Genomic DNA, 27013 nt, shown 5'->3' on the forward strand with positions numbered 1-27013 from the left:
AACTCAGGCAGGCCACAAATCCAGAGCAGTGGTGGACATTGTGTCTACACATCATAATCCAAGCCTCTTGCCTCAGGGAAATTGTTTTATCAATACAGGCGACCAATAATGTGTGTTCAAGCTCATCACTGAGACAAACCCTATTTTACACACACTGTGATGGCAAACGTAAAGGATGTTTTGCGAGACATTTATGACATTTAAACGATCACTTATGAATAGCTGCTGAATCATACAGTCAGTAAAAAAATGACTAGACACACCCACTGCTCCAGCTTAACAGCTAAAACTAAACAATGTTAAATCAAGGGACCCCATTTTCATTATTAACATCTAGGAAACAAAATAACCAAGTTAGAGCTTTGGGTGTCTGAACAACTGCTTTATTTGGGGATCTGAATGAAGGCATACAAAACTAGCGAAATATTGTGGTTCAGGAAATCGTGCAATTCTTTTTTTTTTGAATTCTTCAAATTGCATTTGTTTCTGTTGAATTCTTCACAATGCATATGTTTCTGTAAGAGTACAAACAATGTATAGAAATGTCCCCTTAATTTACAGTAAAAATGTACATGTAACTGGGAAACCTCAGGACAATCTCATCTCAAACTCATTGCTGGGAAGGTGAAGCTGAATATATAAATGCCCCTGTATCTGATTATGCACCAAACTGCAGCTTGATGCCAGATGGAGGAGTGTGAAGGTTGGTACAAGAAGTGAGTACTTAATCCTGCTGCTTATATTTACAGTATCTCGGTCATCGCTCACTTTTAGACACACAGAGAGACAGAAGGAATAAAGGAGGAAGATCACATACAAAAGTAAAAAAAAAAAAAAATGAGTTGCATCTACTGTAACACAGTAAGTGCACACGCACACGCACACACACACACCCTTCCTGAGGCCATTCACTGTGAGGGGCCAGAGCTGGACTGTCCTGCACAGCAGCTCTCATAAGCCGCAGATGTTCCTGCTGCAGATGTTCCTGCTGCGGCGCTCTGGCCGCTGCCGCTGGCTACCAGTCTCTGGGCGTGCTTTTGGCGGTAGCGCTCGGCGCGCAGCTCCTCGAAGCAGAACTCGGAGGCGCCGCTGAACAGGAGCTCCTTGCAGTACATGCTCTGCTCGCGGGGCTTGCCGTTGGTGCCGGGGGCCTGAGACCCTCCGGCCTGCTGCTGCTGCTCCTTCCAGTCCTGCAGGCGCTTCAGTGGCGTCTCCTGGCGGTGCGGCTTACGCGCAGACAGTACACAGTTCACCGCCGGGTTGATCTTACACGGCGTCCTGGACACAACACAGGGAAAAGCAGCAGATTTTAATACAGAAATCTAAATCCCAAATTACTACACCTACTATTAGTAGTGTTAATAGAAATACCATCTCCTGATCTGCTGACAGGGGGTAATTCTGTGTATTGGGACACCTATGAAGTAGATCTGGTAAATGAGTTTAAGCAAGTCTATGTGCGTGTGCAAGCTGCTTTAGCTAAACCCATTCAGTAAATCAGCAGAAAGATGTGCACTCACACAGCCGGAGTCTGCTCACACTCCTCCACAAACGGCTGGAAGGAAGGCTTGGCCGGGGCGGGCATCACCACCGGGATGCCTGCCCTCGTCTTCTGGGGCAGCTACAAACAGTCGAGGGAAAATGAATAAATAAATAAATAAATAAAACGACTGGGATCCACCATTTCTCAGGACCTAAAGTGGACTTCCCACATGGTCACTGTACAGAAGGCGGCCCGGTAGAGGTTATAGTTCCTGCGACAGCTCAGGAAGTGCAACCTGCCAAAGGAGCTGCTGATGATGCTCTACTCAGCCATCATTCAGCTCTGCACTTCCATCACCGTCTGGTTTGGTTCAGCCACCAAACGGGACAAGACCAGACTGCAATGGACAATCAGGGCTGCAGAGAGGCTCATTGGTGCTGACCTTCCCTCCATCCATGACCTGTACCGGTCCAGGGTCAGGAAACAGGCAACAAACATCTCTGCTGACCCCTTACACCCTGGACACAAACTGTTCAAACTCCTTCCCTCTAGTAGGCGCTACAGGGCACTGTTTGCCAAAACCAGCCGACACTGAGACAGCTCTTTTCCCCAGGCAGTCACTCTGATGTAGCATGTAGTCACAGAGCATGAGGGAAACCACTGTGCAATACGACCCACTACATATTCATTATTATTTATATTCTTATTTGCTCAAAAGTTTTTTTATTTAAAAGTTTAATTCCTTTTATTTTAAAAATGTGATATTCTCTTTTAGTCTATTTCTTAAATTCTTTATGTATGTACACTGAGAGCAAAGCTTAACCGGAGTTAAATTCCTTGTTGTATACACAACTTGGCCAATAAAGCTGATTCACAATGGTGTTGAAATGACCAGAAATGACCATTTTGTTTTCTAGCGTGCACTACCTTGGCCTTGGTCCACTTGTCTGGTTTCTGCTCATTCTCCTTGTGGCGGGCGCTGGGTGGACCCATCCAGCTCTCCAGCTTGGGCTCCTGAGACTCGGCCAGTCCCTTGTTCTCGTCGAACACCATCAGGCGGCTGTTCCTGACGGGAGCCATGGGGGCCTTCATCTGCAGCCCACGAGGTTGAGCTGACCACGAGAGAGAGAGAGAGAGAGAGAGAGAGAGAGAGAGAGAGAGAGAGAGACAAGAGAATGATGGTCTGCCTAAATCTTATCGTTCATTTACAACTAAACAAAGCCCACATGACAGAACTCATAGGGAATGTTCTTCCATCAGGAAACTTGCATGTTACTACATGATGTGGACTTCAAATGCAAATAATATATAGTACTCCAACAAAGCTTGAGTACACGAGAGCCACAATGCTTGCAGGATGCTTCTGAATCTAGCAAATGAGCAACCGATGCAACAATTCAATCACTTAATAAATCAAAATTCAGTTCATGTATCTGTATGCCCAATGACCCTTACATTACCATAAATCGGACAATCTTAACACAAGTGCACTCAAAAACAAAAACTTTCACTTTTAAAAGTGGTTGGTAAGAGGTTAATGAGCATCAATAACGCTGATGCTTCAAAAACAGTATTGCAACCAAAGAAAGATTTATAACTATGGGAATTCTATGAAATATGCTTAAAAAGTATACTTCAATTTATTATATATACACATGTACCAGCCAGAGCTTTATTCAGAGCTGTAAAAAATGACCCTAAGTGTGTTTACTAATGTTAATGACAAGAGTGTGATGACAAAATAGGTGACATACTCGTTCATGCTAATCTTAAGAGTGGCGGCTCCACTGAAGTGTAATTTTTACCGCCACAGGTTTCAGACCTGTGGGAAACGCTTAAGTGTTAATGTAAAGACATCATTAGGTCACGATGAGGAGGCCCTGGTTTCTCTTACTGTTAACGATGCTGCTCCCTCTGCTGATTGGTGCCACGGCCTTTTTCTTCCCCAAGGCTTTCAGTTCTGCCAGTGTCTTCCTGTTAGGCTCCTCCATCTCCATAGTGTCGTCATCACTTTCTTGACCCATTCCCAACATCACATGGCGAGTCACACGTGCCTGCAAAGCCCTGTGGACATACAGACACAACTTTATCTTGTGGTACTGTATAAGAGAAAGCAGAGTAAAAATTGGTTGATAAAAAAACAAAAAAGCAAAACAAAAAAACATGCTTTTAAGGTGCACCGGCGAAGTCTTTGAATACACACACACTGAATTTTCCCCCACTTCACAAAACGCTTTAGTGGTTTATTATAAAGGAACGCACCTTTAACAGAACTGCTAGCTGCTCCATACAGAAAGCATAAGAGCATAACTATGATGGAGGGCAGTGACGAGCTCATTAGGGACTTACTTGTGGAACTGTTTAAGTCGATCTCGAGGTTCTGCCCCACATTTCAGCCCGTCCTGCAATGTGGTGTCAGCGTTCCGGAAGTTTCCCCTCTTCTCATACTCCTCAGACCAGGCTATGTAGAACGCAGACAACATCAGCCCAATCCCCTGAGCGTGCATGTACCGGTAGATGTCCAAAGGCTCTGGACAGCTGTCCGCCTGAGGAAGGACAGGAGTGTTTAAGTCAACAGCATGCCTCAGGGAAAACTGTGTCTGATTTCAGATTAGTGAAACCTATTCTGACAACAGGATGGAGCACTTTTGAATCTGTCCATATCGAGTCAAAGGGACCCAATTTAAATGCTGGGCAAAGTACAAGGTCAGTCTATGACTGCGTTTACATGCAATTCAGTGTCCCGGTTATGGGGCTTATCCCAATTTTGATCATACTCAGGATATGGTGTTTACATGAACAGAGAAACCCGGTTATTAATATCCCTGTATACATGATCAATACTAGTATTACGGTTACCAACAATAAAGTTCTATTAACACACATCATCCCGGTTTATAATGCAATCACACATTTGCAAGAGAAACCGGGATAAGGTGTATGGAACAGTATCCCGGTTCCTTTCGGAGTACTCCACCAAGCAGAACCGGGTTACTCAAAACTGAGATACAAGCTTATTCGGGGTTCTGAAACGGGATATGATGTTTACATGTGCAAATATAAAACCAATATACCTCAAAATCCAGATCATAACCGGGATACTAAAGTGCATGTAAATGCATTCTATGAGCAAAGTTCTCCTGCATGAACTAACGACATCATGTGGCATGAGGTTTAGCTGACCCACCGCTGTTCATGCTTAGGATCTCTCTCAAGGTATTGAATTTGCAAACAGGTTTTGCCACTTATTTAAATACCAGGCAAAGTCAGTCAATGAGCAGGCATGTGAGAGCTTTCAGCTGATTAACTGATGTTAGCACTTAAGTGTCTCATGCAGGATCCAAAGCCATCATGTGGCGTGTGAGAACTTTCAGCTGATTAACTGATGTTAGCGCTTAAGATCTTGCTGATGATAGTTGTTGCCATTGGCTAGATATAAAATTAGTTTTAATTCGATTTTGCGCTTTGTCCAGCATTAGGGCCCATACTGTCTACCAATCAATCAAATAAAAGTCAGCTACAGCGTTGTCACTTACAAACTTAATCCAAAGGTCAACATAACGGACATCATTGTAGTACTTCTTCTCTTCAGTAAACTTCATGACTGCTCTTTCCAAAAGCACAGAGAAGTTGCTTTCTTTCCCTCCTTGAGGGAAGGTCTGTTCTGTCCACTTGATGTACCTGTCAGAGACACAATTAATACTTGCAGGGACATAGAATGGGTAAATGAGCCAATATACACAATTTTCTTTCACCAAACAGTCGAAAGGAATCTCACCTATCCCATACATCTAGTGGATCGTCGCCTTCATATATGCGCAGCTCTGATTCAAATGCCCTGTAGACAGAAAACAGTATGACATTATGTTCAATTCAAATTACATACATTTCAATGTGTGGTATTCCTGAGTGGTCAAATCATTACTGATGTCCATGAATTTTTACCACATAGAAAATGATCACTTTTTAATTTACCCGACCTCCAGATCACTATGCTTTGCAAACAATTCAGTAATGTAGGGTCACAAGATGAAGGGTGGGAGGGGGGGGGGGGGGTGTAGATGACACCATTCAGAGAGCATAGAGCACTGTTGCCTCTCCCCAGCATCTGTCCAAAACATCTAATTTATAAATGCAGCCTCTTACTGCTGGGTGCGCTGTGTGATGGCTGAGCTGCCCTCCTGCTGCAGACTGAGGGCCTCTGTCAGTGTTGAGATGGCGCGGCCTCGCCTCAGCGGCTGGATGTTCTCCTTGCAGAGCTCCCACTCTGCTTCTGCCTCGGCCATTGCAGGGGGGCGGGTAGCTGACCAGACTGGATAGGTGGCATTGCCAATGAAGTTAGTTAATAGTCAATACATAACATTTAGCATGTGTTTATCCACTGAAATAGTGTATTGTTGTGAGAATAATTGTCATTAGAAAATTGCATGAGAATCCACAAAAACTGAAAACAAGTTAATACAGCTCTTTACTGCAAAATGATCAATATCAGCATGAACTAAATTCTGTTTCAGTATCATCCAAATTATGCATACACTCATACATATACACGAAGACGTTTACTTGTCAACAAGTGGTTGACATAGGCTACTGTAAACAGCAAACATTCAAAAGAAATCCTGGCATTCATTGGCCAAAGGCCTTCGCCTGTTAGCCAAGCCTGATCTTGCCCAAACCACTGTTTTAAGATTATCATTATCAAGGTAACCTAACATAATTGAGTTTGCAAAGTGACATTGTTACCAAGCTTATTGCTATATTTTCACCACAGATCTATGATATCTACTGTTACCAAATAACAGCCATCATTAACGTTATGCTATGTTGCACTGACAGGCTGGCTAGCTAGCTATCCCTACTAGCTAGCAGCTACCTGCAGTTGAAGACCTCACAATGAAACAAACCTAAACTCACTTGTAAACATAGATATCAACACAATAGATATACAACCACACAGATAAACACGTTTTACCTTGTTTCGCCAAAGAGATCAAGGAATTCGTCTCGAAAACCGTATACAATGTAAAATATCACAGTAACAGCAAAAAAGCTAAATTAACGTGGTTAGAAGACGTTGTTCCAAGTCTGTTTCCTCCCTTTTCTCATGCCTGGCTGACCCCCACAAGGCAACACATTCAAACGAAAACCGCCATCCCTTTTTCACGAAGCTGATTGGCTAATCGCGGTAGCCACTGGTGGCTAGCCACTAGATTTAAAGCAACTTTAGATTATATCTGATTGAAAGTATGATAAAAACAGATTGATATGTGACGTTTTAGTGTCATGGAGACTTAGAGGCTGCTTGATTCCCTAATTTCTATGTATGTATTATTTTGAGCAACTTCCCTACAACAATTTTGGCTACGCCCATAATGGTGTTCGACGGGAAATCGTGTTTGACACTTTTCGGGTATAGTTTATTATTTGCTTACAACTGAGGATTTGACGAGTAATTAAATAATATTTATGCACAAGATAGCATATCAATTTAGACAGAAACCTTAGACAATTTTACATTGCAAACAGTACGGGATATTTACTAGAATATGTTCCCTGAAAACTACATTTACCAGTGTTCCAATTTCCTGACAAACTTCCTGTGTTTTTCCTGATGTACATGAAGTGCTGCTTTGGCATTAGTAATGCATTGCACTCATAAGTTGGAAGTATTCACCTTCTTCAGAGTGATCTCTCTGTTCAAATTATATTTCATGTTCAACAAAGTGCCGTACATCTCATCTGAAGGTATCTCTGCAGGTCATGTTAGATATAAGTCCTGTCTGGCAGTTTTACAGCTGACAGAAATGTGAGAGTTTGCTATTTCTGTAGACCTAACGTTAGCAAACATATCTCAACGTGTAGTATAACTTAACCTATCATTGTTAATAAATCATCAATTATTTGGATCAGAGTCATTATTTATCGACATGGATAATCGCTGCTATGGCTGTGCTTCAAAATTCACCCTCTTCAGAAAAGAGGTAAGCATGCATGCTCCATTTCATTTTATGTGTCATGAAATGTCCCTGGCACACTAGATAGGTGGGTAATATACGTTTGAAATAATACCCCATTAAGGCAGTGTGAAAACCCTCACTGTTACTTATTATTTTTCAGATAGGCTGTAAAAATTGTGGACGGGGATTTTGCTCTGGATGTCTCACCTTCAACGCTCTGGTGCCACGCTGCGGCAACACTCAGCAAAAAGTCTGCAAGCAATGTCACGGGAATCTCACAAGGTGGTAGAGTAGACTTAGCATTGGATATGGCAATGCAGTACTTGTGCCATGTGGCATTATTAATCAGTGACGCATTACTTTTTGCAGCAGTGGTGTCCCCAAAAATGATGCTGCAAAGTGGTCACCACCTGAGAACTATAAGAAGTAAGCATATTTTTGTACACTGGTCTTGATTTTCTTGTCTTAGTATCTTTGTGGGTGGACAATTTATCGTCTTTACAGGCGGGTTGCTGCACTGGAAGCAAAACAGGCCCAACACCCTACCAGACCTTGTCAAAGTAAAAACAGCATGGTAGGAAATATCCCCACCAAAGGCTTAAGCAAGGAGGACCATGCCCTGGTGGAGAGGCTTGAGAAGCTGAAAGAGGACACTAAACTAAGTGAGGGCGACATTTTAACAGCATACCTTATGTAAAGTGTGATGTTTAACCTCTGTGTGAACCTATCTCAGTATATACTGTCCATCCTCCATAGAGTCTTTACCATCAGACAAAGAGATTGAGGCACGACTAGCCGCTCTGAGGGCCCCTGTGAAGCCGGTGCCTTCTTCTGAGGAAATGGAGGATCGCCTTGCTGCTCTACAGGGCAGACCACCATCATCAAAGGCTCCCCCACCAGTAGGCTTTGTTTGTGTCCTCACATTTACCGTATTTCATTTGGTTTCAGAGATTTGTTCAAATCCAGTGCAATTTAGTTTTAAAGTTGCTGTAAGGGATACTTTTCACATATCATACAGCTCTGTAGATACAGTTAGACTAAAAAGGTGATTGTTTATCGTAATCACTTGGGCATGGTAACTTGGAAGGCCATGTTCAGGTTGTAAAAAACAATCCGAAAAATTACATTCCACGGGTATTCCACTGCCAGCCATTTTTTCTCTGTGTTCATTGCATATTGTAGGGAGGGGCTAGACTGTGGTAACTGCTAGTTTACTTCTGTTGGATCAGCAGCAAGAACTGATAACGTAACTGACTGTATAATTCAGCTGAGTCATCACAGCTCAGTACCTCTGTGGCTCTTCTGGTGGCTAGCCTAAATCTGAGTCTTTTCTTGTGCAGGTGCATCAGCCACCTGATACTCGCACACAGACGGAACAGGCCAATGACCTCATGAAGCAGTTGTCTGAGGAAGTGGTCATTGACGGCCAACAGCCAGCAGCTGAAGGTATAATGCTTGTGGCTTGGAACAAGAGCTGGCTGAAATGTTACCACAAATCACAAAGTGACTGAGAACTTTGTGTTTAGTTCATAAAAACTTACTCAGCCATAAAGTCCTCGCATCAGACGATTTGTTCACATAGTGGCGTACTTTGTGTAATATTTTTTCTTCTTTTTTGTAAAGACCATAATTTATATAGCTACATCCCAGATGTGTCTGTGTGGAAAGTCAACATCAAAGCTATCTTGCTTTTTCAATTACGTCTATGAGATGCTACGAAATATGTGCATGTTTTTAATTTTCTAAAATGCACAATTTGAACCAAGTGCACTGTCCTCCCGACAAATTCATTCATCCACTGTCACATCCAGTAGCACATTTATCTGTGTATTTAACCATGCCTCAGTGCATTACTATGGTTACCGTTTTTCTTTTATTCTTCAGCCATTTTTGATAGTTTTCCTTTTCCACAGCAAGTGCAGATGTTCTGAACGACCTGAACAAGCCCAAGGATGAGCTACTGGACGAGAACCTGGAGGATGTGCAGCAGGTGGCCAAACAGCTGGAGGCGGAGAAGAGCCGCGTGCTGGCCGAGGCCATGATGGAGCTGGAGAGGGACCAGCAGAGCCAGGAGCAGATCCTGCACATGGCCAAGAGACTGGCCCAGCTCAAGGGGCAGGACCCTGACAAAGGTGCTTATTAGTACCCCTCACTGCCAGTAGGGGGCAAGGGATATGTTCTCTCTCTCTCACTTACTCACTCTCTCACACTCTCTCTCTCTATCTATCTCTCTCACTCTCTCTCACTCTCTCTCTCTATCACTCTCTCTCTCACTCTATCTATCTCTCTCTCACTCTCTCTCTCTATCTATCTCTCTCTCACTCTCTATCTATCTCTCTCTCTCTCTATCTATCTCTCTCTCACTCTATCTATCTCTCTCTCTCTCTCTCTCTCACTCTCTCACTCTCTCTCTGTGTATGTATTTGTGTGTGTCGGCTCATATAACTTCAAATCTACTCTGCACTCTACACTTTTCATTGTGAGATACTGTATAGGCAGAGAAGAAGAGCAAGAGAGCTAAAGGAGAAATGACCAATATGAGCGGATCCTCTAGAGGAGTTGTTAGACTGTACCTGTAGCACACTCTGGTTAGAGTGCTCATAATAATACTGGAAATGCAGCATTATTGACCACTTTTCTAAGGTTATGCAGCATGCAAAATGCTTTTCAGATAGATCGCAGTAGTGTAAGAACCTGAATAATACATACTGCGTGCAGACACAAGTAAGAGATCCAATCTATTGAGAGAAATCCCTGTAAATGCAATAGTAAAAGTAATTACACTATGTAAAGCAACCCTGGGTTTGAGAAATGCGCTATATAAATGCAACTTATAATTTATAATTATTTAATTAGTGTATCCAACAGAGATAATGATTCAGCTTTTTTATCCTAGTCCAAGGGTGTCTCTCAACAAATTCGAAAGTTTTATACAAATTAAATTGTCAAAACCTGAAGTTCCATCTATGTGAAAGGCCATTTATATAAGGGTTTTCAGCAGTTCCCAGCTGGGCTGTGAATGGATTCAGTGTTTTGACACGCTTGTGTTGGTCAGGCTTGGCCAGGCAGATGACCAGTGTGTATGTCATCCACACTTCCACTTTGTTGTGTGCTCTGTCAAACTGTGTGCTCTGTTAAACCCTAGTCTCAAAGGAGGACTTCCAGCAGCCAGACAGTGATGAGGAGACAGAGGAAGAGGCCATGCAGAGGATACTGAAGAAGGTAGGTAATACACATGTGCCCACGCATTTACATGTAGTCACAACAACTTACAGTACAGATGTACATATTCATGGGTTGTTTCCAGTCTCCAAGTACCCATGAACTTGGTGTTTGTGCCACAGCAACATGTGATAGGATAGTTGAACAGGATATCATCAGCATATTCAATCCAAAGTTTTAATTTCTATTTAAAGAGACATCTGGCATATTAAAGCTCAGTAGACCAATCACTAAGTATTTTACTCTGACAATCATCCTAAACAAGGACCGTAAACAGACAAAAGAAGAATGTGAAACCAACACTTCTCTCTGGCCCTGTCCAGCTTTGTGAACGTTCCCTCGTAATTTGCACATCAATGTCCCCTTGAAGAGAACAATTTGCACATCGTCTGGCTTTCACATTTAAGCAAATAAAGAACACGATACTTGAAGGGGGGTCAAGGCTGTACCAATGACTCACTCTTTTTTGGAGTGTCTGAAATTTTGTAAAGGGTTGCTTTCATCCCTGGCAATTAAGGTATTCAAATGTGCTTGTGTAAGTGAATGCAGATCTTGCACTTGCAGATCTAGTTTCATAACAGTTTTTTTCAATTATGTTTTCTTTCCAGCTTTCAGAAGAGGCGGCACTGGACGAAGCGAGTGGTTACAACATCCCCCCTGAGCGCAGCGGCCCTCGAAACATAGAGAGCACCAAGACCAGCAAGACAAAGGTGACTGAACAGGACCCACTTCAAGAGGAGTTGGAATTGTTTGTTGATGACTATATATATCAAGTGTATTATTCTTTTCATCAGTCAGACGCCATTATATCCTATGTTTTTTTTCATGTTTTGCTGTATTACCAGAGTTAGATTATTACAAAATGACAAAAAGCTAAATTTGGAAGCATCTTTACAACACCATGAAATACTGATCTCATGGCTGAGTTTCCAGGCTGCTTTATGGATGATCAATATTTGACTTGTAGATCCCTTCCTGGTTCAGTACTTTATAATAGTTTACATTTCTGAGGCTGTTCTATTTGAGTGTGTTAATGTAGTGTCTCTAAGTGTTGATATTGCAATTAATGGACATCCATTCCAATTGGAATTTCACACATTAAAGTAAAACACATTAAAGTAAAATGATTGCAAGGTACAGAAATCAAGAAGCTTAGAAGTACTCTTGTTTTATCTTAGCGGTCCAGTATTTAGAAACTGACACCGTAGCTGACCAGTATTTATGACACTGACACCATTGTAAAATGCAGTTACTCAATATATTACTGATTACAGTTTTTTGTGACATACAGAAGATGTGATTGGTGACAGGCTATTATTATTCTGGACAAAGTAGAATTTTATGATGAAGTAGTCTGTGATGGCCACTGCTGGTTTTCAAACACACACACATCCTCTTGCAGGTCCCTGCTCAAGGACCGGCCCTTTCATCCAAGTCCAGGCCAGCTGCGACTGCCTCTGCTCTTCGGCGCTCAGACAGTGAGGATGACGAGGATGAGCTGCCCTGGTGCTGCATCTGTAACCATGACGCCACCATCCGTTGCCATGGCTGTGATGGGGACCTATACTGCAGTCACTGTTTCAGGTGGATGGTTGCTTCTACATTACTACTACACACAGGAGTTATAGATATTAGCATTGAGTTTCAACTGATGTTTACTATCATTCATCTCTCTTGAGCTGCATCTGATTAGCTAATAGATAGTGGTCCTATACTGAGAAATGTTGATGGATATTTTACAGCTTAGAGAGAACTTTACCCTGATAATCAGAGTCACGTTGGAGCGTTTCCAGTTTCAGAATCACTCAGACTGCATAGTTTTACATGGTAGTCAACTGGATTAGTTCATGATCGATACCCTAATGAACAATTAGGTGTGTGTCGGGTCATGGGTTGTTTCTACATTTGAAACAACTGACATTATCTTGTAATATCACGAATGATGTGATTCAATTGCGGTTTTAACTGATCCAATGTATGTCAGAGACTGAACCTGTCTGGTGTAGGTGTTGTCCAGGCATGCCATGCAGAACACAGCCTACAGATACAAAGATCAACACCAGTGTTGACAGTTAGTGTTCAAAACGTTTTGTTGGTTGGTTTGTGATTATTTGTGATTGTTTGTAATTCTATTACTTCATCACTACAGAACAGGTCTCAGAGTCTTCTTTTCATCATCTCCTGTGTCTACAGCAATTCCCACCGCGTTGCTCACATAGACTGGAATCGGTTTTCCTTAATGTGTGATAACAGAGCAGTTAATGCAACGCCTTTAATGTAGAACTATTAATAGCACTTAATGCAGCAGTCCCAATAAGTAGGTCAAGGAGGAATCAGCAAATCAGAAAGTGACTAAAAACATTTAGAAAATACAGTCACAGTGGTCTAGAACATAACAGCATGCACTGGTAATTATATTGCACTGGTGGTGTAATCACTGGTTGGAGGAGAGGGACAAAAGATCATGGATGGAGCCAGGTGACCCACAAACAACAACAAACAACATTGGAACCCCAGGAGCCATGGGTCACCTACATCTTAGAGTAGCGTTTAGAGTTGTGTAGAGGTCAGATAGATTAAGACATAAAAGACACTCATTTCTAAATTCTGACTAATCCTTTATATTGATATGTTGTGAATTGTTTAAACAACATGTTGTTAAACTGCCCAATAGAACAGCATTGTGCAATGGGGCGGTAAAAGCATTCATTTATATTTAGTCGTTAAATATTTATAAATGATTATATGTGTCTGTGTCTGTGTTATATGTCACTGATAATCACCAGTGGAATTCACCAGTCTCCCATTTTCATTCATTAACAGGGAAGGGCATGATGAATATGACAGGAAAGACCATCGCACATCCAAATACTCGGCACCAAAAAAGGCCAAGAGGAAGTCTTGAGAAGAACAGGGTTGGGCAGCAATTAGCGACTATCAACCAGCATTCTCAGAAACCTGGAGCTGTTAGTCAGTCAAGTGGCAACTTCAGGTATTGGCACATAGACTTTGTTGTAGACTGTAAATCACGCCGTTGCCAGTGTCATGCGAAAGGCAGCAGTCTTTGTACTGTAGCCGCCCACTGCACCACAGCCACTGTCACTGTTGTGTCTAACAGAGTAGATTACATAGTAGCACTTCAGCTGGTCTAGACAGTTTATTAATTGATTTTTAGCTTGGTAGGAGCCTTAACTACATGCTACAGTCTTAATAGGGTTCTAAAGCTTTTCATTTTATATTTTAATTGTGCAATATTTCATGTACTGCCTTAATGATAATAATTGTTATAATGGTAAAAATGTCTGTGTCCCTTTTAAAACGAGCCATATACTGTAAGTATCAAATCCAGATAGGGCAAATAATACTCCTGAATGATGATTGTTATTTCAGTCCTCAATGAAATAAACTCTTAAGCACCGATACTGCCTGCTTGAACATGTGATATAACACAGGAATTCGTTAAAGATGGGTGTGAGTGCCAAGGCATGTGGGTGCATTTGCATGTTATCGAGACCTCAGAAGCCCCATCTGCTGTCATCTATTGCCTGGGGCAGAACTGACTCATTTGGCAAAACACAACAAATACACACACACACACACACACACACACACACACACACACACAAGTGCACGCATATACACATTTCTCCAGCATGAATAGACTTCCCTGATACGGTGTGCATGTTTGTGTCCTTTTATGATCATCAAGTGTGTGACAACAACATAATGCTGATCTAAGCCAGGCATCAATGAATTAACTAACCATCTCTTTAACATGTGTCCACACAAGCACTATCTGATCCATGTTTGTAGGATTATCAGTGCTCAACAACACAATTTTATTTTTTTTTTATTTTGGAACATCACATTCAGCTGTGGTATTTTATGAAGCTGCCCTTATGTAGTGGGATACCTGAACTGACCCAGACTTAAGCACACACACACACACACACACATACACACCTCCCAGTGGGGTTCTTTGATACAGGGAGATGGAGCAGGTGACGTGATGGGATTAGTGGATTTCAGTTGGCAGGCATCACAGTGGGAGCTCTGAGCCCTTTTGGGCCGCTTGTCTGAACTGTGCGCATTGGGCATTTAAACCCTTTATTTGGATGACTCGCCTGCATGTAATAGTGTGGCCAGTCTGTCATGTCTCTTGTCTGTCTGATTAGTCCGAGCGAAACCCTCACTGTGACAAGTAATTCTTGTATTAGCATAGTTTACAGTACTGCAGACCTTTCACACAAACCCTTTCAGGAGCTTGCCAGTCTGAGCGATCGGAGGAAGACCAGTGGATCAGTGATGTCCATTCAATCTACTGGACATATGCCACTTACTACACAAGCAAACTGAAGGGTGATGGTAATTTTGATACCACAGATGAATAGATGCAGAACATTAAACCACATATTGGAATATTGGACATAATGTTCTATTCCACATTCTCTCAAGGGATACAACTGAAACATGCATAGCAACATTGTAACACTCATTTTAACCTTAGAGTACTATCAGAAATCAGACTATAATGAAGATTTCGCACAACTCATGTCTGGACTACATACAGACTGAGTTTTTTTGGAATCACTGGAAATGTTACATTGTTTTTTCTCCCTTTAAACTATAATCAGAAGTGGGCAATTGTATAAACTCTGAAGGAATGCCTACTCATATTCATGCTAGATGAAGTTACTGTATGCCATTAAAGGGAGACGTCATGTTTTTTATTGATTGCGAGCATAAGGGTAAGAGTGTTTACAATTCGCTGGAATGATGAGCTTGCAGAGCAGTGGCCCTGTTATAGATTTTTCCGCCTGCTGTTTAAAAACAATTAAGATCCAATCAGTGGCGTGGGGATGATGTTGCACAGTGGCGTGGACAGGAGCACTCTCAGGTCACCGGGGGTACCCACAAGAGGATGAGGAGTCAGGAAGAGCGCTGTCGTCAGCTAGTCTGTCAGAGACACTGATGGAGAGGGAGGGAGGGAGATTGCCACGGAATGGGAGAGAGAGAGAGAGAGAGGAGGAAGAGGAGAGTGCCAGAGAAAGAGTAAGTGCCTCCACATTAGTGAACATTACTGTCAGTCATTCCCAGTGGGGACATAATGAAGATTGCCCAGAGGACAGGAGGGGGCCATTATGGGCCAGATGGACACTCTCCGTGCCCACACACCCCTCCACCCCCACTGCTCCTGTAGTGGACTACCTCTTGAAATACCCCTGAACACAGCCAACAGGAAATGCATCTTGCTAATGGACTTTCTCATTGCAATGTGGATGCCTGTCAGATATTGCTAAAGCACACTCCTACTGTGAACTGCGAATTAACTAAAGCTGCATTTGTCACATTCCACCACACACAGCTAATTCGAGCTTCAGTTTAGTGTTGACCGCATACAATGTAATGTGGGGAGAGAAACACGCAGACACACAAACACTGACATCTGACCGCTCATCTGTCTTAGATGTCTGCCATGCTCAGTCTCAGCTTCAATCAGTGTGTGACCTCTTCTTTGTGCTCTGGTCGTGTGTGTGTGTGTGTGTGTGTGTGTACCAATATATATATATATATATATATATATATATATATATATATATACACACACACATACTGTTTTGTGCTCCTGTGTAAGAGGGAAGGAGAGCAGCAGTTGAGAAGGATCACTATTCCAGTGTTTTTCAACCACTGTGCCGGGGCACTAGTGTGCCGTGAGAGATCATCAGGTGTGTCGCAGAAAATTACCCAAATGTCACTCACTGGTCCAGAAAAGCAACTGTTGCATCAAAGAATTTATAACCACATGCTCTCATTGATTGTATGATTGCACTATTTGTGGTATGCAGGCATTGTACAATGGTGGCCCCATATCCAGTATTCACAGAATCATCACATATCCAGTTCATAACAACAATTAAATTAGATATAGTCACCTACAAATGAAACAGAGGGCACTTGTTTTATTGAGCAGGTCTTGCATAGAAGCCATAATAAGGCCATATCTGTGTATTATTTGAAGTTCTAGGCTATGGTATGTTTATTTTTTCTTCACACAGGATGTTAGTGTGCCGTGGGACATTTTAAGTGTCAAAAGTGTGCCGTGGCACAAAAAAGGTTGAAAAAAACTGCACTATTCCATAACTAGTTGTTCTGTCTAATAAAGGCATGGCTTCGGGTGGATAGCTGGAGAGGAATTGTTTGCCCCAGTGGACTCTCTTAGGTTATAAAAGACAAGAGAAGATTTTTCTAGCCAGTATTATTAAACTTGGCACCTACTCAGCACTGGTGAGACACATTGTAGGCTGTTTACCAAATGTATAACCCAATATAATGTTAGGGGTATTTTCCTCACAGACCCAAGAGTTGGCCTTCCGCATTCTCCCCATCTTCAGATTGTTTTTTTGGCCCTGCTTTAGAAATCATGTTTTGGAACAAGTCTAAGCTGTAAAAAGGGTCAATGACTAAACTATATAATAAAGATAACAAGGTTAAACATCTACATCCTGAAAATGTTTCTTTTTTATTGTTATTATATTGACATACAACACTGGTCAGAACAAAAAAATATATAAATAGGCAACCAAAATTTTGTTTCATTCACAAGTCACTGAAAAAAAATCATACATTTAGAATAATAGACATTTCCCATTCCCAACGATACTGACGTCTGCCAGAGAGAGGTGATTCTGTTCAACATGTCCTTAAATAATAAAACCATTCCTGGAATCTGTCGTTAGCAGAGACCATCATTGACCCACAGAGCATAGGGAAGAGGGACATGTACTTTTTATGTTCCACATTACAGGGTTTCTAGATACAGGTTACTAGAAGTGTGTGTGTGTGTGTGTGTGTGTGTGTGTGTGTGTGTGTGTGTGTGTGTGTGTGTGTGTGTGTGTGTGTGTGTGTGTGTGTGTGTTGAGCGAGGAAAAGAGCAAGGGAGCTGGGGGTGTTTACATAAACTACATTTGGATATTGACCTAATCCTCATTTCTTCAAGGGTCCAGACATCTTGCGGAGGCCCTTCATTCGGTAAAGCAGGCCGTTGATGAAGTCCTGAGAGGAGAGGAGAAGAGGAGATTTTTAGCCAGTCCAGGCGAGCCCATCTTAAGTCTATAGCTGCACCAATACCACTCTCTTCAAACCAAGTGTGAGTGCAAGTACTTACATTTGTGTGCTCACATACCACAACTTAGGCAGATAAGGAGGGCTACTTGATAAGGGAGTATTTCTACCATAAAAATATCACTATCAAAGTGCCATGAATTTCAATTCAATTTCAATTCATTTCAAATTGATTAATTAAATTAAGTAATTTTACCCCAAAGTGGTATCGGTGCATTCATTGTGCTGAGGGAACACAGCACTGAAAGCTTCAGCTTGCTTGAATCCCTGACACACACCTTGTTCAACTAATAAATAACATCTCAGCCACCACATGGCCTCAATAAGAGAGAGAGAGACTCAAAGCAAATGCAGTTTTATAGTCCTGGGCAGTGAAGACTTGCGTAACAGTGCTAAAATAATTCAAGAAGTTATGCAATAAGTTTGTATTATCTTAAATCTACAAGCTGTGTCACAGGGCATGGGAAAATAAAACCTTATTCGTATCTTACCTCTTTTGGCTTGCCACATTCCTGTAGTAAGTCCTGCAAAATAACAAATGTTTGAAAATGAGCAAGGTGGACAGTAAGTAACCATTATGCCTGTATCGTTATGTATAGTCTAACATGGGAATTATAGACTAGCATAACACCACAATGATAGGCTACTCTGTACGTAAATATATCCTTAGCTCTATTGGATCCCAAATCCTAACCTAAACAATATGTACGTAGAAAGTATCAGTGTGCTGTACATCACTGTATTACACCATGAACCCTAATTTAAAAGGGCAAAGTCTTAAGTCTTAACTAGCTCATTTAAAAATGAGGCAAAATGATTTTGCTAATTTAATATGATGTGCAAGATCTTAAGCTTTAACGTTGGTGGATCAATTCAATCCTCCCACAGCCAATGCAATAGCTTTAAGTCCTGCATGAGACATGAGTATTGTTGTTACATTATGACAAGGACACAATAACATGACGTGTGACCAGACAGGGATGTAGAAAAAAAGATTCAAGGAAGAGGTGAATCTGTGAGGGTGTGTTTGGGGGGAATCTCTCAGGAAGACTGAATGGCAGTGGCACTTTTTTGCAGTAGGAGCACTCAAATATCGATTACTGCTGTCAGTGTGATGCATCGCTCCCCAGCACTTCACTCGATTGGTCGGGTGGCCTTGCCATGATTCATTCATCGTGTCGCACATCCATAGAGGCAGCTCTCTCTCTCACACACACAAACAAACACACACACACACACACTAGAGTGTGTGGTGGTGACGGGATACGAGTATCAAGGTGACTCACCTGTAGCCGTGATCTCTGCTCTGCATCAGGAAGCTCGAGGAGCTCATCAATGTCGATTTCCAGTTCAGGAATCTCCTCTTCCTACACACACACACACACACACACACACACACACACACACACACACACACACACACACACACACACACACATACACAGCAACAAGGGGGATCAACTCAACATGCCCACTCCATACTAAACAGACATTTTTGATATTTGTCTACCTGTCATATTTCTTTTGCTCAATTTAGGTTTAGCTCAAACTGCAGTTCATGCCAATACTAATATGTAATATGCAAAAAGGTGTGCCAAAGCTAGAAAATCAAATGAACAATAAGGGGAAACATAGTTGAATAGTATCAACTTCCTCATCACTCTCACAATCTGTGTCCATTTTCCTCTCTCTCCATCTCTCTACAATTCATTAGCATTGCTCACATCCATCGCCACTTCCTAATGTTTTACAAAATATACTTCATGTAACATTTGTGTCTGTCTCTGTCTCAAGACATCCATGAAAGTTCTCTGGGTAATCAAGCCTGGCAGGAAAGAGCAACATCTCAGTGATGACTCACCTCATCTGCCTCCCTCTCCCTCATTAAGGAGACAGAGTGAGAGAGTCACACAGCAGCTCCAGCTGCACATTTGGATGTGTTGGCCTCCTGTGGTAATGATAGTGATCGTTTTTCTGTGATAGAAATCTCTGGATGGATTTAACTAGAGTATGTGTCATCTCATCTGTCCACTCTTTCTTGCCCTGATATGATTTGTATACTTCATGGGGCAATTTGTGTGTGCAACCTCTTAAGGGGTTAGTAGAGCAAAATGAAATGTCAAACTTGGCCTTGCGTGACCTCCAAGTGAATGACTAAACGGCTTCTATATTCACCTACCATCTGATCACCTGGGAACGCTGCAAAACTGTGTTAAGAAAATCCAATGCAAAGCCAGCCCTTCAAGGCGTTAATGAGTAACCATCTACAACTAGCAATAATAACAGTCCTCTAGCAAATCAGTGCTGCACTCCTCTCCTCAGCTCCTCAGCAGAGCTGCTATGCACAGAGACTGATGTGGCCGATGGAGGAGAAATATCCTGGCTGTGGTTTTAGTGAGATTTTAATGGTTGATTTCCTCCTTGCTGAGGGCTGCAGGCTGCAGTGCAAGTGTTGATGAGCAGTGTCACTGTCAGCACAGGGCTATTTTTAGCCAACTCATTTTGGGAGAGTGTTTTTTTCCCACTCGGTGGGTTTTTAATGCTGGCTGGAGAAAAAAAAAGAATCTGTCAGGCCCAGACATACATCAGTGTCTCTTTTGTCCTCCTTTAGTGGCAGAGGTGACAGGAGTCTAATCAGCTACGCTGACAACTGACAGGGAGTATGCACAGATGTGTTTCTCTCTCTCTCTCCTGCTTTCTCTAGTTTTCTCTCTCTCTCTTTCATCTTCACTCTGTTTCTCTCTCTCTCTCTCTCTCTCTCTGTCTGTCTCTGTCTCTCAGCGGTGTTGGGTCTCTGAGCCCCTTCACTGATGAGTGATCATTTGTGGCGCAGTGGCCTGCATCTCTCGCCCGCTGAGACTAAGAGATTTATCTCTGGGGGAGGAAACAGTCGCTGATGCACCAAATCCACCCTCTTACGTCCACATCTCCTCCCCAAACAAGTAGCACACTATTAGAGCTGTCCATCCACCTGTGTGTTTGTCTCAGTCTCCCTCACCCACGCCCTCTCTCTCCCTCTATCTACTGTATCTATCTATCTATCTATCTATCTATCTATCTATATATATATATGTATGAAGGAAGAGAAAACTATATACTACTACTATGATATTTAAAGTGATAGATGATATGCATAACCCAATTCAAAAACATGTACTCAAATGAGGACATTTTTTTCCAAGTATTTTTTCCAACTTGACTTTGAAATAAGATATCCCCCACTGCATGAATATCTGAGCAACACGGGGAGCAAAATAATGTTTCAGATCTACACTGCTGCAAGAATATTTCAAGAATGCTGTAAGAACAGCCCAACCCCATTATGGAAAATAATACTGGGAATGTAGTTTCCTCAAAGCAATATATATTCATTTTTTATCACTCTAGAGTGATATTCTGGTGTAGAGTCTATAGGTTATAACTTGAAAAATCACTGAATGGTGTGAGGAAGATGATTGTTCTTTGTCTTCTATATTGTACTAGTGGGCCTGTGGGTCAGGCAGACAGTATTATTGTTTGATGGGGAGCAGGGATGTGTGGTCAGGACAGGATCCCTGCTCAGTGTCAGCACAGAGAACGTGGGAAGTCGGACAAAGGCCGCTCGCTCACTCACTCACTCGTGTGTGTCCACCACTAATCAGATTTCCCTCTCCTCGCTTCCTGCACTGCGCTGCTGAAGCGCCTACTCATCCAATCGTAACAAGGCAAGAGGTGACAGGCCGACCTCCCTAATGTTGTTCTAACCCCATGGATGTGTAGGAATGTGCGTGCTTATGGCTAAGCGTTCACACTGTGTACGTGCTCTGAGCCCTTCACAGACCCTGGAGGGCCTTTGGATCTACCTCATCCACATCTCCCCATGGATGTCTATGCAGAGATGGACTCCCACATCTCAGAAGCTTTGACCAAGGCACATAAGTACTTTCATATTTCTGTGCTCAGTAATATGTGAATCGGTTGGTATAGTATTATAGACCTGTGCCTCATACACTGATATTGTTAACAATGAAGAGGAAGGTGAGATGTCAGGTTTTGGGGATAGAGGGAACTCATTCCGACCCAGCATCAGCATGGCCCTGCTGCATACATATGAATTAGAAATGGAGCTAAATTATTAAGCACTTGACACAGGGGGCTGGCTGCACCTGCTTCCACACGGAAGAGTCAGGATACCCACAGCGTAACCTTTCCTGCGCCGCCTATGCAACATTTATGGCCTTTGCCCAACACGTGGTGGTGGTGCTGCTGCTGAGTCCTGGTCCACTCCTACAGTAAGTAGGCATTTGCCCCCGCACCCCAACACACAGGACAACTCCTGTTAGTTTGATTTTCATAATTTGGGCTCTCTTAATGGACATGGTGGTTTTGATATCCCCAGATAATGAGAAATATTTCATTTGCAAGCATGTTAACTCATATGTATGGATCTGCACTTCTGTACAATTAAGCCTAATATATTTCCTCTTTATCATTATGTCTACAGTATGTCCATTAAAATGCAATCAGCCTTAGTCTAGATGTGTGGCTGATTGACCAGCATCAGTATGTGGTCAGCTTGTGTGCATACACTCAAGGAGAAACTCAACAAAGACTCTGTTGTACCCCCAGCAAACAAGACACAGTTTGTCTGAAACAAAGGCTTTTCTAAATCAGTGTCCTGGCTTACATGCCATTTTATTTAAGTTTCAAATAGAAGAATAAATTATCAAATAAATAAATAAATAAGTGTTTAAATAAATATCCTGTTGTTTTGCTGTTGCTCACATTATCATACCACAACCTCGGTACAAGTCTTCAAAAGTCACCTTACATAATATTTTTTTCTTATTATTAAACATATTAAGTAAGTAACAAAAGTAAGATGTGTGCTGTTCTGAATTGGGTGCCCCATTCCCTTGCTGGGTGTGGAAAACAAGGGCTTTCACAGCAATCAAGTAATCTGATAGCTGAGTATCATAAAGTCATCACAAGATCATATATTACCTCATATTCCACGACTGTCATTGGCCAGTCCTGTGGGGAATCTTGTCAAGACTAACCCAAGAATTCAATTTGCTGTTGTACCAATGTAACAGTCTAATTTGAACTAATTTAAACAAATCTATTTCTCTTTATGTCTTGACACAGTGCATATAATTGTGGTATACTAAAGACTGTAGGTCTAACTGTAAGTCTACCAAACGGCCAACCAAGAAAAGTAAATCACTAGAGAGTCCAATTAGAGCTGACCATGAACTGACCTCAGCCCACACTTCCCCACTACAGTCATCTTTGATTCAAAACCAGTTCATGTCACACTTGACTTGTCCATGATATGGCCAGGCTCAGAGGGGAGAAGGTCATCTCTCTCCAGGTCTGTGTCATCGGGTTCTTGCTGTTTGAACACATGCCTTTTATTCCTGCTCTGGAATCCTGTTGCCATGACATCCCCAGAGATGGCTCAGTGCATCAATAGAGCTCATACACCTCACCCCCCACCCCCACCCAAGTCACCAACACACACACACACACACACACACACACACACACACACACACACACACACACACACACACACACACACACACACACACACACACACACACACACACACACACACACACACACACACACACACACACACACACACACACACACACACACACATAACCCTTCCTGATATAATTGGATTTCCCATGGTCGGATAAGAACACAGGGACAACACAAGCGAGGCGCTTGCCAGCTAAACCTCGTGGTCATCCCTTAAGTCGCCCGGCGTCCAAAATCAATCAGTTGGCCTTAGAAGTCAGAGGGTGCAGCCCTGGCTGGAGGCAATCACTCAGACAGCCACCCTGCGGGGCCCCTAAACCTCTCAAGTTCTTAGATGTGCTCAGACAACAAACTGTAGGGAGAGCAAAGATTTACGATCTGTCTGAACACCCCCCCCCGCCCTCTCACAGCAGGAGATATATTTACATCTTTTGCATAAAGAGGCTTTCTGAGGTTGCTTGTTTGGGGTGGGGTGGTGGGGTTCTCTGTGAATTGCAATTGAGGGAATCCACTCCTCCATGTGGTCCTGATAAGGCACAGAGAGAGTAGTGTTGTGAACAGTGCCTTCTGCATACAGGACATGCTGTCATTGTTTTCTGGCTACTTTCTTATGCAAGATTCAATTAACAATCCTACACTGAAAACGTCCCATTCAAATACCAGCCCCTCTCATATGGGAATTATTAATGTTGGGAAAGTCCTTTCATTTCAAATAATGATCAATAATCTGGACCACAGATTCCCGGCAGTTTCTTATCTTATCGCCCACGAGGTCCCAACGACGCCCCAGAGCAAAATACAGCGCAGATACCGTGACCAGGGCTGAGCAGTACAAACACCCCTGAGAAACAGAGACGGGCGTGAGACGCTCCATAAAAAACAAGAGCTGCACAAGGCAGTTAAACACAGAGCAAGCCCAGACGTGCGGCTGCTCTCCCACCCCTCTACCCATGAACAGCTCTCTCTAGTCTGCTCTGCTGCTTTCCCCCTCGCGTGTGAAGCATGCACTCGGCACACACTAGAGACACACACACTAGAGAACAGCGAAGAGACACACGCACTAGAGAACAGCGAAGAGACAGATGTTGTTATCCACCTGCTGTGAGCCCACACCGTTACATGTGTGTACATGTATGTGTGTGTGTCAGTGTGTGTGTGTGTGTGAGTCTGTGTGTGTGCATATGTGTGTGTGTGTGTGTGTGTGTGCATGTATGTGTGTGTGTGTGTGCACATGAGAAGGAGAGGAGACAGAGAGGGAGAGATGATGCGTGCATGTCTCCGCTTACCTCACAGTCGAACAGCAGGTGCAGCTGGCCGTCAATCCACTCCTCAATGTCCAGCCTGCGCTGTAGGTCCTTGCGGTTGTATTTGACCGTCAGCTTTCCCAGTTTACGGTGAGGGGGCTCTTCCTCTTTGGTCTGGAACATCACCCTGGTCTGGGTGCCGGCCTCCGACGCCATGCCTGCCACGGCCGCGGTGAAGCACTGGAGCAATCCCGGATGGCCGTGTCTCTCCGTCTCACGCTCGCTCTCTCTCTGTTTGTCTCCCTCCCTCTCTCTCTTTCTCTCTCTCTCTATCTCCGTGGTAAGTCTGTTCCTCCCTCCCTCCCTGTCTGAGTATCTCTGTCTCCCTCCCTCTGCCTCTATCAGCTGCTGTTCCAGTCTGAAGGTCCCTCTCTATCTCTCTCTCTCTCTTTTGCTTGCTCCCTCCCCCTCTCTCTCTCTCTTTTTTTCTCTCTCTCTCTCCTCCCCCTCTATCTCTCTCCTGTTCACTCCCTCCTCTGTGGTAGCTTGCTCACTACCAGCATTCTGGGAAGGATTGCAATAAAAATTGCTTTTTTGTTGTGTGCGTGAGTGTTTGAGCGGATTTCTTTGATCAGTCTAAAGCAAAACAAACACATTGTTTACCCATTGCTTTTCCCTGTAATCTGTCCTGAAAAAAAATAAATAAATCAAATCAACCAGGTATGCACTGTAAGTATAAAAAAAACTATGGGATTAGGATTTTATTTATCGGATCACAAGACACTGAGGAGCTAGTTTCAACATAGTCGAGCACCTTTTCCTTCCTAATGGAGTTTTCTGTTGTACGTTGTATCCCATGCCAGGAAACAGCTGAGAGTAATGGATGGTATCGACCCCAGATTCTCTAATTAAGAGTGAGACTAGAGTAATAGCATATATGCTGAGGATTGGAACCAGGCATATTAATTTGATATGCTGACTTTGCCAAACATTGCCTCAGATTGAAGCTCTGTTGTTGCCAAAGTATTTATTATGCTGTTGTCATTATTCTCCCTGCTCAGATAATCCTGCTCTAAGAACAGTGCTATACTTCTCTGTAGTAGTCTGAATGAGGGGATTAGTACTTATAGAACAGATGATTAATCTGAACTGCTGAGAAGAAGAGCCTGATGCTTGTTGGTGAGGTGACTAGGAGAAAGGTGTGGTTTTGATTTCATGTCTACAAACTGGCCCAGGCTCATTCCAGTCTGAACAGCCAATTAAACCAGAAACCAGAATTGTCTGTCTTTGTGATGCAGGAAGCCTTTGCATAGACATGTTGGCTTCCTGCAGAAACCTGAAAGCCACCACACATTGGGGAACCCTCTGATACTTGTAGTATTGATCTGCTGCATCTGCTTTGACTCTCTGATTAGTCATCATCCATCACGATGTACTTCGCCGTGAGTACATGAGACACCAAGCGTGTCCTTTATAAGCCGCCATTATCAGGTGTGCGTTTAATAAGCCTTGAAGCTAAATTGGCAGCCTGGGTTACATGTCAATAAAAGATGGATGAGAAAAGGTGCACAACCAGTTACTGCTATTAACACTCAGGGGGTGAAAAACATGACAAAGACTTCAGATAGGACAAATGAATGGTACCGTTTCACCCAAACATCACTACGAGCAACATAAAATACAATAATGTCCAAAGCGTGTGGCAAACTATTACTAGCCAGAAGAGTGTCTTACAAGGGTAAGCCATGGAGTTTCCAGGGATCCAGTTACTGATCATAACAATGGCTTCCCTTCTCTTTTTGTGTGTGTTTTGGCAGAGTGTGTCAATCACCTACAGCCCTGTCCGCTGGGTAGCTGATGCACCGTCTGTTAGCAGTGCTGAATTATTAAGCACCTTGGCAGCTCACCTTTCTCAGACAACAAATTCATTCTGCCCGGCCCCTTACGATCAGTTCTACTCCATCTGTTTCCGTGAATGGGCCCAGTTTGTGTATATCCATCATTATGTTCATTTACATAATTATGCAAATTAGGATAGAGTGGAAATTCTCCTGTAGATGCACTGGCAGAGCAAGGTAACAGGTCATCGGCTCATGTGTCTCGATCAGCATATCGGCTCTAACTTAAATGTGCCATGCTGTTGTTTTTTTGGAAATTGTTGGTGAGTAATATGAAGGTAGGCCTGGAATTGGAATAGGAGTGTGTCCTGTCAGGATTTCTAATTCACTTCTCCAGTACTGTGTATTGATGAAATATACAGTTAGTTGTTTTTAGAATTGCACATTGCAAACTTTGAGTCAAGGGTAACCCCATGCTTTACAGATACAGACACATTTAGCATACTTATGGATGTGCTACTTTTTTCACTTTAACAGTGTGAAGATAGAAATCTTGAATGAAGTGAACTGCCTCAGTGCATGGGTGCAGCAACAAACATGACTGTGTCACAGAATATT

General features: G+C 42.7%; 3 protein-coding genes across 4 annotated transcripts; 1 reads left to right on the forward strand and 2 right to left on the reverse strand.

Annotated features, from left to right (window-relative positions):
* Nucleotides 1–372: 372 nt before the first annotated feature.
* Nucleotides 373–6753, reverse strand: bub1bb (BUB1 mitotic checkpoint serine/threonine kinase Bb). Its single transcript, XM_076300041.1, has 9 exons — nt 6456–6753; nt 5630–5795; nt 5262–5321; nt 5020–5164; nt 3833–4029; nt 3378–3547; nt 2411–2595; nt 1521–1621; nt 373–1278 (listed from the first exon to the last, which is right to left on the reverse strand). The coding sequence occupies exons 2-9, from the start codon at nt 5767–5769 to the stop codon at nt 909–911; spliced, it is 1368 nt and encodes a 455-aa protein (XP_076156156.1). The 5' UTR covers nt 5770–5795; nt 6456–6753; the 3' UTR covers nt 373–908.
* A 353-nt stretch (nt 6754–7106) lies between these two features.
* On the forward strand, nt 7107–14080 carry zfyve19 (zinc finger, FYVE domain containing 19). Of its 2 annotated transcripts, none has more exons than XM_076299715.1 (11): nt 7107–7464; nt 7601–7722; nt 7810–7866; nt 7945–8102; nt 8197–8339; nt 8781–8886; nt 9354–9572; nt 10586–10662; nt 11271–11372; nt 12065–12246; nt 13486–14080. In XM_076299715.1, exons 1-11 carry the CDS (start codon nt 7411–7413, stop codon nt 13565–13567), a joined length of 1302 nt encoding a protein of 433 aa, XP_076155830.1. In that variant the 5' UTR covers nt 7107–7410; the 3' UTR covers nt 13568–14080. The 2 variants fall into 2 exon arrangements, with proteins under 2 accessions (XP_076155830.1, XP_076155831.1); XM_076299716.1 differs by having other exon boundaries at nt 7813–7866.
* A 3083-nt stretch (nt 14081–17163) lies between these two features.
* Nucleotides 17164–24958, reverse strand: ppp1r14d (protein phosphatase 1 regulatory inhibitor subunit 14D). Its single transcript, XM_076300042.1, has 4 exons — nt 24600–24958; nt 19071–19151; nt 18276–18308; nt 17164–17715 (listed from the first exon to the last, which is right to left on the reverse strand). Exons 1-4 carry the CDS (start codon nt 24771–24773, stop codon nt 17647–17649), a joined length of 357 nt encoding a protein of 118 aa, XP_076156157.1. The 5' UTR covers nt 24774–24958; the 3' UTR covers nt 17164–17646.
* Between the last annotated feature and the right edge of the window lie 2055 nt (nt 24959–27013).

This window comes from Alosa pseudoharengus, unplaced genomic scaffold (assembly GCF_046254945.1).
Source record: "Alosa pseudoharengus isolate Yale_2024_CS ecotype anadromous, Long Island Sound unplaced genomic scaffold, YU_APseudo_1.1 YU_APseudo_1.1_scf_22, whole genome shotgun sequence".
NCBI lineage: Eukaryota > Metazoa > Chordata > Actinopteri > Clupeiformes > Clupeidae > Alosa > Alosa pseudoharengus.

Bases quoted from the DNA above. Each gene is read 5' to 3' on its own strand.
- zfyve19 (XM_076299715.1), top strand. From the start codon at position 7,411: ATGGATAATCGCTGCTATGGCTGTGCTTCAAAATTCACCCTCTTCAGA. The intron at 7,867-7,944 runs GTAAGCATATTT...TCGTCTTTACAG, and splicing joins CCACCTGAGAACTATAAGAA to GCGGGTTGCTGCACTGGAAG. The intron at 11,373-12,064 runs GTGACTGAACAG...ATCCTCTTGCAG, and splicing joins CCAAGACCAGCAAGACAAAG to GTCCCTGCTCAAGGACCGGC.
- ppp1r14d (XM_076300042.1), bottom strand. From the start codon at position 24,773: ATGGCGTCGGAGGCCGGCACCCAGACCAGGGTGATGTTCCAGACCAAA. The intron at 19,152-24,599 runs GTAAGCGGAGAC...GTGTGTGTGTAG, and splicing joins ACCTGCTGTTCGACTGTGAG to GAAGAGGAGATTCCTGAACT. The intron at 18,309-19,070 runs GTGAGTCACCTT...GTTATTTTGCAG, and splicing joins AGCAGAGATCACGGCTACAG to GACTTACTACAGGAATGTGG.
- bub1bb (XM_076300041.1), bottom strand. From the start codon at position 5,769: ATGGCCGAGGCAGAAGCAGAGTGGGAGCTCTGCAAGGAGAACATCCAG. The intron at 5,165-5,261 runs GTGAGATTCCTT...TGTCTCTGACAG, and splicing joins CCACTAGATGTATGGGATAG to GTACATCAAGTGGACAGAAC. The intron at 2,596-3,377 runs GTAAGAGAAACC...TCTCGTGGTCAG, and splicing joins AGGGAGCAGCATCGTTAACA to CTCAACCTCGTGGGCTGCAG.